At 38.5% G+C, this 12,576-nt stretch overlaps 1 protein-coding gene across 1 annotated transcript in view; it reads right to left on the reverse strand.

Moving 5' to 3' along the window:
- LOC124596466 (E3 ubiquitin-protein ligase UBR5) overlaps positions 1–12,576 on the reverse strand; it is a 354,797-nt gene that overhangs the window by 19,294 nt on the left and 322,927 nt on the right. Inside the window, exons 43-44 of the mRNA XM_047135607.1 lie at positions 3,425–3,631; positions 3,138–3,285 (exon numbers count right to left, since the gene is read on the reverse strand). Of these exons, the coding sequence (XP_046991563.1) occupies positions 3,138–3,285; positions 3,425–3,631 (355 nt within the window). The remainder of the gene's footprint in view (positions 1–3,137; positions 3,286–3,424; positions 3,632–12,576) is intronic.

Raw genomic sequence — 12,576 nt, forward strand, 5'->3', positions numbered from 1 at the left:
GACACACTGCACTACACAGGTTGGTCCATTGATAGTGGCCAGGCCAAATATCTCACGAAATAAGAGTCAAACGAAAAAACTACAAAGAACAAAACTTGTCTAGCTTGAAGAGGGAAACCAGATGGCGCTATTGGTGGCCCGCTAGATGGCCCTGCCATAGATCAAACGGATATCAACTGAGTTTTTTTAAAATAGGAACCCCCATTTTTAATTACATATTCGTGTAGTACGTAAAGAAACATGAATGTTTTAGTTGGATAACTTTTTTCGCTCTGTGATAGATGGTGCTGTAATAGTCACAAACATATGGCTCACAATTTTAGACGAACAGTTGGTAACAGGTAGGTTTTTTAAAATTAAAATACAGAACATAGGTATGTTTGAGCGTTTTATTTCGGTTGTTCCAATGTGATACGTGTACCTTTGTGAACTTATCATTTCTGAGAATGCATGCTGTTACAGCGTGATTACCTGTAAATATCACATTAATGCAATAAATGCTCAAAATGATGTCTGTCAACCTCAATGCATTTGGCAATACGTGTAAAGACATTCCTCTCAACAGCGAGTAGTTCGCCTTCTGTAATGTTCGCACATGAATTGACAATGTGCTGCCGCATGTAGTCAGGCGTTGTTGGTGGATCACAATAGCAAGTATCCTTCAACTTTCCCCACAGAAAGAAATCCGGGGATGTCATATTTGGTGAACGTGCGGGCCATGGTATGGTGCTTCGACGACCAATCCACCTGTCATGAAATATACTATTCAATACCGCTTCAACTGCACGCGAGCTACATGCCGGACATCCATCATGTTGGAAGTGCATTGTCATTCTGTCATGCAGCGAAACATCTTTTAGTAACATCAGTAGAACATTATGTAGGAAATCAGCATACATTGCACCATTTAGATTGCCATCAATAAAATGGGGGCCAATTATCCTTCCTCCCATTATGCTGCAACATACATTAACCAGCCAAGGTCGCTGATGTTCCACTTGTCACAGTCATCGTGGATTTTCTGTTGCCCAATAGTGCATATTATGTCGGTTTACATTACCACTGTTGGTGAATGACACTTCGTCGCTAAATAGAACGTGTGCATAAAATCTGTCATCGTCCCGTAATTTCTCCTGTGTCCAGTGGCAGAAAATGTTCAAAGTTGTTGCCATGCAATTCCTGGTACACAGAAATATGGTACGGATGAAATCGACGTTGATGTAGCATTCTCAACACCGACGTTTTTGAGATTCCCGATTCTCACGCAATTTGTCTTCTACTGATGTGCGGATTATCTGCGACAGCAGCTAAAACACCTACTCGGGCATCATCATTTGTTGCAGGTTGTGGTTTACGTTTCACATGTGGCTGAGCACTTCTTGTTTCCTTAAATAACATAACTATCTGGCAAACAGTCTGGACCCTTGGATGATGTCGTCCAGGATACCGAGCAGCATATATAGCACACGCCCGTCGGGAATTTTAATCACAACAGCCATACAGCAACACAATATCGACCTTTTCAGCAGTTGGTAAACAGTCCATTTTAACACAGGTAATGTATCACGAAGCAAATACCGTCCGCACTGGCGGAATGTTACGCGATACCACGTACTTGTACGCCTGTGACTATTACAGCGCCACCTATCACAAAGCAAAAAATGTGGTCCAACTAAAACATTAATATTTCTTTACATACTACACAAATATGTAATAAAAAATGGGGGTTCCTACTTAAAAAAACGCAGTTGATATCCGTTTGAACTATGGCAGTGCCATCTAGCAGGCCAACCAAAGTGCCATCTGGTTTCCCCCTTCAAGGTAGACGAGATTTGTTCTTTGCAGTTTTTTAGTTTGACGCTTATTTTTTGAGATATTTGGCCCGGTCACTATCAATGGACAACCCTGTATAGTCAACATACATAGGCTACGCATACTGCCTTGTGGAAACAGTGGACAATCTTGTAATTTTTTTTTTGCACATATTTCACAGTCATGTTACCCAAGTGTTATCAGTTCTGTCTTGTTACCAAGTCATCACCAGATGATCTGTGCACCATTCCTCTTTTCCTCTGATTTTAAAACAGATTGTCTAATGAAGAAGCTATTTTTGTGATCTAAGGCTGAAAGGGATGGAGGGGGTTAAGGAGTCCACTCCTCCATTCCCACCAATTCCAAAATGCTGAATTCTTCCAAAGAGATGAAGTGGGCTAGGTCCGCCAGATCTGGCTTCTGGTAATGATGACTGTGAAGCCTCTTCATTTCGATGTGGGGAAAGAAGCAGTTGGATCATCTATGAAAGACTTTCTGCGAATACACAATAATGTTGTCACCTTTGAAAAGTGTCTATAGAAGCTTTAAATGCAACAGTTAATAATATGGAAATAATGGTCCAATGTATCTACGAACTAGAAAACCAGATTGAAAAAGTTGCTAAAAGAAATTTAAACAAGCTATAATTCTGGATATTTGTGTGAAAAAGTTGAAACTACAAATTTGTTCAGAAAGTATCAAACGCGTGTGAAAGTGAGGATTTTAAATTAATAGCCAGTACGATTAATACAGTGTCCTGCAACCTCTTCAAACTACCCAACAAAGGTAAAGCTACTGGACTCCTGTGGATCAATCAAATAGAAAAAGACCCAGTAGAACTTCATATTAGGGAAGGCTTATTAATAACTAACAGTGGTAATTAATATTTAGCTGTTTAAACCAAACCCTTCTGAATATCCCTTACAGAAATTAACCACAATGAGACCAGGAAATGGTCTGAGGAACATAAGGTAGGAGTTTTGCACCCTGAATCACTGAAAGGCACACAAACGAGACTGTTGACTCTGGTAGCTTTTGGATGAATCCTTTTTCAGAGCTACTGAATATGTACTCAAGCTCTGAAGAAGGATTCATCTGAAAGCTAACAAAGTTCTCAGCCATGTTTATGTGATTTTTATAACACTTTGCAGCAAAACTTTTAACAACAGAGAAAACTTAAGAATAAGGTAAAGCAGCTGAACTGTACTACAAACCTAGTCACAAATTTATCTGTGAGAAAAAGTGCTTTGCTATGTTAACCTATTTCTCGCCAGGAAGTCTGTGGACGATCTGGGAAAAAAAAAAAAAAAAAAAAAACCTCTTACCTCAAGTGCTTTCTCCTGAACTTTTATCATCCGACATTCAGCATATTTACGCACATAGTCATACACATTTTGAGCAGTTACTTCCACATCTCTGCCACCTGGTATTAACTCCAAAGACCCTCCACCCTCTTCAGGGCTCAGGTCAATGCTGTAAAGTGACAGAGAGGGATACACATAACAACCGTGCACAATGGTTCATTTCCACACTAGGCCTAACTAAAATATAAAATAAATAAGCAACATTAGTACATACAACTCACAGAACGTAGACAGTAATATGAATTTACCTGAAAGTGAGATCCAGAGCTGAGAACAAACTATTGCTGTCTTTAGTCTCTGCATCTACTACTAACTGCCGGAGGCTTTCATAAATAACAGGATCGAAGAAAGCCAGGTCATGAAATCGAATTGGCCTTCCCAGTATAAATTTCATGACATGTCGATTCAGGAATATTGGACACAGCTCATTCTGTAGCAGGCAGAGTCCGAGAAGCCTGAAATTTATAAATTCAAGAGACAAATGAAAGTCCGGTCATTATAGAGTTGAGTTTGACGCATTAAACATTTGGACACGTGCTACTCAATGCATTCTTAATGGTTTCTGAAACAGTGTTAACAATAATCTATTACAGTACACAATAAGCTACCACAAAGAGGGGGGAGGGAAACACCATACCTCCTCTTCCACCACCACCACACTTATGAATCAATAATCAACTGAATTAGACACACCTGCCAGGTAGCATGTAGCAGCCTCTTTTGCCCCAATGATTATGGCATGGACTATACAATAACAGAAAACTCCACAATCTCACTGACTGTGGGAAGCATTGCCTTTTGTCATTTTTGACAAATCCATACACTGTAACAAGTGTACCTTTATGCACACATTAGTTCAATTGATCTCTCCTCATGTGCACAGTGTCCAACAGCTGTGTCCCTGTGCCAGTCAAAATGTCATTTTGTCAGCAGAGGAATAAGTGTGGGGCAGTGGTACCTGTATGTAGCCCCTGATGTGGAAATGTTTCTGCACAGTTTGGCACCTCATAAATTGCCATCATCAAATACTGAATTGGCAAACTGAATTGATTTGTCACCTGAAAAGCCAAGTGCCTGCACATCCATGAAGATAGGAGATTCTGAGGCATCGGATACCTATTAGTTGGCCATGGTCTAATCTTACCTGCGTAGCACTTGATTGTTACCATACGGCCAGTGCCAATCGTGTGACACAGTAGGTAATCTACATCAGCTCCCCACCCTCTTTGCTAATTCGATTGCACTTGTTGAGTGTAAAGGTCTATCTTCTACAAAATTATGAGACAGAATTGCTGGCCAGTACTTATCACAAAGAGAAATGTCAGTACTACCTACAGACTCACATAAAAGTACATATAGAATCCTAGCTTTCGGAACTACTTACGGCTTCCCACGGAAAGACTGGGGAAGGTTAAAGAGGAAGAAAAGACCATTCACCTAATTAAGACACTGTGCGGTGAACACAAATTAATAAACAACACAAACGGTTTTTAGGAATTTCTCTGTCTTTGATGTTGTAGGATTTACAAGCAGTAGCTTGTAGTGAGCGAGTGCTTGAGGTGGTTTCTACAGAGGAGAGTGACAGCAGGTGACAGGAAGTGGAGTGAAAAGGATATCAGGGAGAGAGGACTTCATAATGGTGCTTGTCTCGAGAAAGCTGTAGCCTCAGTGGAGAGAGGATGGAGGCTACAATATAAAAGGCAGAGCAACTTGTTAAACCACACATTGTTTATCAACTAACTTGTATGTACTGAAGTGAAGCAAAAAGTGATTCCCTGGTTATTATAAGTAAGTTCACACTTCTTGGCTGATGTCACCCCAATGTTTCTCGTGCTCAGCTTTTGCCTTATTTTAACCTCCAGTTGCCTTGTCGTATTTTCTTGAAGCTGTGGACCTGCTACTTAATACCACTAATTATACTGTATAGACTTCTTTGCCAACTGCAAAGGGTCGACGGCTGCAAGAAAACTCACAAACTATGCCAACTCACTAAGAAATGACATAATTACTTTAGAAAGAACTCTTCTATATTTTGTTGCTCAAATAAAACAACTGCACAGTCTGGTGAACAGATTTCACATTAACTCTAGCAACATCTATGGAGTGAATCCTGTGACATCATATGAGACATAAAACAATTTCAATCGTTTTATTGGGTGTTTGCATCGGTAGACAGTGCCACTTTCTGATACTCAGAACACTGCCAAGCCACGGCACCAAATCACAAACGACCCCTTTACATCAAGTGAAGATGCTCATTGCTGTTCCACTCTGCCAATGTCCTGTGTCCAAGCTTTGTTCATCATCTCTGCACATATCAACATAAAGTGTGAAAAGAGGCATGTTCACTACCTACTAACTACCTAAAGTACATTTTCCACTTTCACAATCATCTTTCATTGGCCTAAGAGGAAACAGTGGATCACGTTTTTCAGCAAACTCTCAGTTACACCGCTGTACATATAACCACCACTAACCTGACTGAGCACTTGAATGGGCAGAGAACAATTGTTTGCTTCAGGGACAGTTGGTACCCAGTATAAAGCTGGCTTCACAACATGGCTGAAGGGACCTGACTGCCAAACAAACTACATGGGCTATGGACTACTTGGGTTCAACCACATGATACTAGTTTCCTTGATCTGTGGAGATGAGAACATGTTCTCCATCACATCCTTGCATCCTGAAACTTATAAATGCACTACCTTTTATCTGCAGGAGCTGAGTACCTGCTTTTCCTTCTTACCCTTCCCCTCTCTCAACTCCAAGGAAGGTTATAATAATGCATGTAGTTTTATTTGGGCAAATCAGCAACACAGCACTTCTCCTGAAGGTAAACAGGAGCTAGCAAGTCTGTCTCGTAATTTTATAGTTTTCTCAAGACATTTCTCCTTTTGGTACGATTAAATCAGTTGTGGGTAGGGCACTTCTGTAATAATTCATCTGTATGCTACTGTATTACAAAATTTGATTACTGCGGACAACAGAGTAGAAGTGTTGTTGTGTCTGCAAATCCACATTGAAATATTAAAACAAATTACACATATGAAATTTATTACTGCCCAGACTGACTTTCAGTCAGATGATGGTTTATTCAAAGATCCCTAAATGCAAAATAGATGTGAATTCTGCCCCCAATGTGAAAACATGGAATTACTTAATACATGCTATGTGTAAGAACCTGTTTGTACAATAAAAAGTGCATGAACGCAACAATGTACCCATGCGCTCAAATGCTTTGGTGCCATGTCAATTGTGGGTGGTTGGGTGGTCTATTTAAGATACACACCATGTAATGAAACGCAGTGGCAAATTATGTGGCACATTTGTTGGTTGTCTTGAATACTGCTAGAGGTCGGTGTGAACAAAGAATAGAAAGTATATGGAATGGAAACTTGGCTCCAATCCATGCATCAAATTTTAGTGCGCTTGCGAGAAGTCAGTTTTTTGAAGCACTGCAAAAGTTATAAATACATAATGAGCAGTAATAAGAGAGAAGACCACACGGAAAAAGAACAATTCTCACAAAGTGACCAGTAAACAATGAAAGCTCACTGAACAGTAAAAAATACTGTATGTAAATGACACGAAAGTACATCAACTCCTGCAGCTGGATTTTCGGTAAAATTCTCCTTCTTCACTAGGGGGGGGGGGGGGGGGGGAACCTTGTTTCCCATTGGTCATTTTCTTCACTACTGTACGTAATACCTTAACTGACTCTTGGGAAACTAATTGGCACTCAAAATTGATTTCTTTTGCATCTTACAATTTCAAGTCACAGTCACTGTGATACTTAATTTTCTAGCACACTGCAGCATAAAATTTGCAGGGCTTGCAGCGAAAAATGTGCTTATTTCAGGTGAAATGTTGCTTTGTATTAAATGTAGCTAACATATCAAAATTGTTTTCAAAATTGGAATTAAGAGCCACATTTCACTACAGTATGGAGGAAAAAAAGTTTAAAAATGGAAAATTCAGGATGAGGATGGAATGTAACAATATTATGAGAAAGAAAGTGTTACTCACCATATGGCGGAGATGCTGTGTCGCAGATAGGCATTTGTCAACAACACACACACACACACACACACACACACACACACACACACACAAACTGCAGCACACACAACTACAGTCTCAGGCAACTGACAGTGTGGTTTCAGTTGCCTAAGACTGCAGTTGTGTGTCAGTGTTGCATTTGTGTGTGTGTGTGTGTGTGTGTGTGTGTGTGTGTGTGTGTGTTTCTTGTCTATTGTTGACGAAGGCCTTAATGGCTGAAAGCTTTAATTACGAGAGTCTTTTTGTTGTGCCTACCTGCGACTCAGCATCTCTGCTATATGGTGAATAGCAACTTTCCTTCTAATTATATTAAAAAAGTTAAAGTATTTTATTTGAGTGCGCTGCCTGATGGTGCCACGTGCAAGAGGCCTGCAGCTCAGTTGTGAACAGTTCGTACAAGTACACACAAGTTTCTCAAATTAGTGATCACAATTTGTTGTTGTACTTCCTGCTGAAAGAAACTGAAGAAGAAAAAAAAGGAGACATTCTACACCTACATTTACATAATGGTAAAGCTGAAACACAACCCATATTTAGAATACTGCTTGACGAAATTTTCTTTATTACATGTATCAACTGCCATTTATTAAACGAATATGACTGATATTACGTGTATTTAAGTGAACTTATAGATCTGAGACTAATTCAAAAAAATTTCTATAAATTAAATTTTAATGCAACCTACTGTCTTCGTTTAAAGCAATACCTATGCATTACTTTTAGGTTGAAAACATGAATGAAAACTACAGCACTGACCCAATTCCTGCAGTATGCTTTTGTAGGAAATAAAGTCGATTTATCAGCTCGCAGTAACAGAAAAGTAAAATTAAGAAGTAAAATAAAATTGTTGCATGTAAAAACCTGATATTTACAGAACAAAGTAGTTTCATTACCATCTGAAGCTAAAAGCAGTTGCAGTTCACAGCTTGCATGTGTGAACAATAATGAATTTAAAAGCTTGTGAGATAAGTTTGTAGTTAAATATTTACCACAGGTTCTTTCATCAGCGTTTCCTTTCAAAAAAGTTTATCTTTACTTGGTTAAATTACTACTGTTTCATAAGAATGTACATTTCAAACCTTAGCAATAAGCAGCTATCATTTTGGTATTTACTTGGTTTCAATATGGTGTCGAGCACAATGCTCTACTTCATATAAGCTAAAGGAGCAAATCTCTGCTTTTCTTTCTGTATACTGTCTATTCTGTGACAATACTGTGCCAACCTCAACAAGCAATTGCATGGTTGCCGTTCCCCAATGCTTTGTGTTGTAAGTTGCTTGTTGTTTTGGAATGACAGGGTGTGTGTGTGTGTGTGTGTGTGTGTGTGTGTGTGTGTGTGTGTGTGTGTGTGAGAGAGAGAGAGAGAGAGAGAGAGAGAGAGAGAGAGAGAGATCATATACACCCTGGACTTCCCAGTTACAAATACACTTTTTCCCAGGTGAAAATGCATTATATCCTGGATGAAAGTGCATTTTTTCTGTGTTATATGGTAATATATGTTCCATTGGAGCTGTGAAACTTGAATTCAACCAAATACAGGATGGTAGCTTTAGAACAACACGTTTAAATTCACAATGTGGCTATATGTCAGCCATTTTTGAAGCAAATTGGGTTTCCATTTGCCATTTTATTGGTAGACAAGGGCGCCATCTGCTGTGTCGTGCCCCGTTCAAATTGCCTTAGATCAAATTCAAATAGCTTTTTCCACCTCTACTTTTTCTCAAAAAACAGTAAACAGCAGTGATTTCTGTATATACTGGTAGCAACAAGGAAAGTTTTAGTAGCAATATGTATAAATTTTTCAATGTGGATACAACTTCCTGTTGCTTGCAATCTGAATGTAAGTCAATGCATTTTGAGCAGGTGCCACCTGAAGATTCTGGGGTAAGCTTCAAAATGTGTTGTGCTTAACTAATATAAATGGTGACGCACAGAAATTCAGTGTTTTTGTTGTATTTTGAGGGTAGTCACAGGTTTAAACACCAGTGCGCTATGAATGAGAATACTGTTAAAAAAACTGTGCATTACAAGCAATCAACACAAGTAGTTCAGTAACAATAATTATTTGGAAGAAAATTAAATAATTTTACATTTCATTTTAAGAATGTTTTACGGACATTTCATTTTTATAATGCTTTCATTGGCATTTTGCTTTTACAGCATTTCCATTGACACCTATTTTGGCAACTGTTTCACTGAACCTTAAAATAAATTAAGCTTGGTATAGAGTCGTCTTGTAACTTTACCTGTACACTCAAAAGATTCAGATTTACATACAGTAAACAATTAATACTGGGTGATTTCATCTCAAATCATACAGGACACGACAACTCCTGGTCATGAATTTTTCTGGAAAAAAATCTATTGGACCTATTATTATAAGTGTTAAGAAATGAAGTATTTTCATTTTATCTTAATTTCTGTAAATAGTACGGCCCTTTGAAAAATTTATATTTTGTAAGTAACTCTTAAAACAGTAGAGAACAAAAAAATATAACTAATAAACTAAAAGTACTGGAGACCTGGCAGATGCTTTGCACTAAAGCTCACTCTTAGTGTGTTGAAATTTAGTTGAAATCCACACACTTATGGGCTTCCTTTAACTTACAAATGTAAGATGAAAATACGAAATTTAAGTTAATTTTTCCTCTCAAATTTTTTTTTTTTTTTTCTAATTTGGGAAGTCACAGAACATTACATTTTCTGTCATATTAGCAGATACTACTTATGTAATTATAAACAGTATCTTCTCTGCTCCAGCTCTCTGCATTATGTAAATATTTATTATTAAAAATGCAAAAAAACGTATTTTTATGAATTTTTATAGATTATTTACTTGAGAATTACACCAAACACTGTTTGGTTAATATGTTAGCAGTCAGTGCATACCCAGTGGGCAATATTTTCCTGTGTAAAGTGTTAAAAATTTCTGAACAGTCTGTACATTTTGCATCACTGAATTTCTAGTGCAAAATATGAATGTTGGCAACACCGTTTCCAGTGCTCTTCTGTTTAAACCAAACGAGTGAGAGCTTGCACATAAACCATTCTGCATTAATTTTTGTGTTTGGTTTGAACTTTTTGTTAGACACAATGTCAGTGAGAAAATACAGTGGTGAAAGAGTGAGGGGTGTGAACTATGAAAGAAAGACACAAGATGGTGTTTAAGAAAAGTGAAAAACACTTCACAGTTGTTGGAAATCTGTCAGAGGTATTGCAGAAATATCTTGATCTTCAAGTAACAGTATTAGCATCATATTCATTGTACAGGAATTGCTACACACATTACAAGAAGAAATTTACTGACAATGCAACTGAATGATCACCATCACCCAAATGTGAAACTGAAGAAGACAGTGCAGATGTTTATTCCTCGGTGTGAAACAGTTGATTTGTTGAATGTTAGCATTTCTGCTGCAGCCCCTACTATATCCCCCCTTCAATGTCCAGAAACTTTAAAAAGCACAAGGAGGGGGGGGGGGTGGGGGGGTGGGGGGGGGGGGGAGCAAGCATGTAAAAAGAAAAGTGGAAGGAATTGAAACAAGTTTTATGCAAGCAACCTCTTCAAAACTTTGTGAAGTGTGTAATGTAGATGCAGTTGGTGCAGAACCTGAAGATAGTGATATGTGCATGAAATGTGATGTGTGGTTTCAAAACCTTAATACTGCTGTCTCAGCAGCCATCTATACTGGGAAGAGACAGTTGCTGTCACTGATACCAAGTAGCTACTCCAAGCAGCAGATACAGAAATACATACCCACTTCCTCACATTAGCTGATTTCAAAAGCTCGTGAAATAAAGAATGAGAAAAGTATTTGGGAAAGCCCAGATTCTTACTGTGGGCATCCGTTGCAAGGTGATATGCTTACTGTTGCTCTGGAATATTACCTATGTGATGACGAAGACTGCAGCAGCCAAAGTCCTAACCAGGAGGATGTTACCTCTGTTGGCGAAAATTGTTAAAAGGTAAAAAGATATATAACAAGATCAATAAGAGAAGTATATCTTCTAATGAAAAAGAAGGACCCAAATTTAAAAATTGGGCTCTCATAATTCTACTCATTACAACCAAAATGCATAAAATGCCAGCCAGTGAAGGAAGTATGCACATGTATTTACTACACTAATTTGAAACTTGTTTGTTTCACCATAAGCAGTGTAGTACACAGGGATGTAGACAATACATTGTGTATACATCAAGAGCCGCAAGATAAAATGTTTGTTGCAGGAGTGAGCAATGTGTCCTGATGCTGAAGTGATGACTGCTGAAGCATTACACCTTCAGGATACTGATAATGACATAACCTATGCTTGGAGGAGGGAGGAGAGTCGGTGAAGAAGACAGTAGAACCAGAGAAGTTTTTTTTACACAGGGTAGGCGCTGGGCCACGAAAGGAATAGCTCACCATCAAATCCAGAGGATTCAGTGACAGAATACTGACATGTTAAGTTCTTTATTTCACTTTGCTGGGAACCTGTCTGTTGCTCTGCAGAATGAAATTCAGAGCTACCACTGACACACATAATCACAGATATCAATATTCACATATGTTGCTCACTTCCTTGGAACATCACACTGTTTTGCTATTGTCAGTGATCATCTCATTCATGACAGTGCACAGACATGCTACGCTGTCAGCATCATAACTGATGACGTAACATCCAGAGGTCACGCATTTCCTAAACATGTGTACATGACAGATGGTGCAGCATCTAATTTTAAAGGCCGCCTTCAGTTGTATGAGCTTGGTCAACACTGTAGTACAAGAATTAAGAAAAAAAGGATATTTTCAGCAACAGGTCATGAGAAAAGTGCATGTGATGGTATAGGAGGTCTCTGTAAACATTATGCAACAAGATTTAATCTGCGACATGAAATAGTTGATGCTATTAGAGATGCTACTCCATTTGTGCACACCATATCAATGTTAACAACAAACGTGAAACTCTTAATTCTAAATGAAAGTACATTAAGGGTGTTCCATTTAAAAAAGAGAGAAGCATGGTCTGCTATGAAGCCTATGGTAGGAATTCAATCAAGTCACTGCTGGGTTGTATCCCAGAGTAGCACATACATTGCAAGAATGGTTCTCCACAAAACAGTCCTTATTGTGTGTGAAATGCAGAGACCACAGTATACATTACAAGACTTTGTAGTGAGCCACTTCATTTCTTGAGTGTATGACAATTGGTGGTGGATGGGAAAGATAGTAAGTGTGTCTCATGAGATGCAAGATATAACCGTTTCCATTATAACATTTCATGGTCCTGCTAATGCTTTCAAATGGCCAACATCAAAAGATCAGTGTGCAGTTCCCACTTCCTAAGTACTGCTCTTGTT

This window comes from Schistocerca americana, chromosome 2, assembly GCF_021461395.2.
Source record: "Schistocerca americana isolate TAMUIC-IGC-003095 chromosome 2, iqSchAmer2.1, whole genome shotgun sequence".
NCBI classification, from domain to species: domain Eukaryota; kingdom Metazoa; phylum Arthropoda; class Insecta; order Orthoptera; family Acrididae; genus Schistocerca; species Schistocerca americana.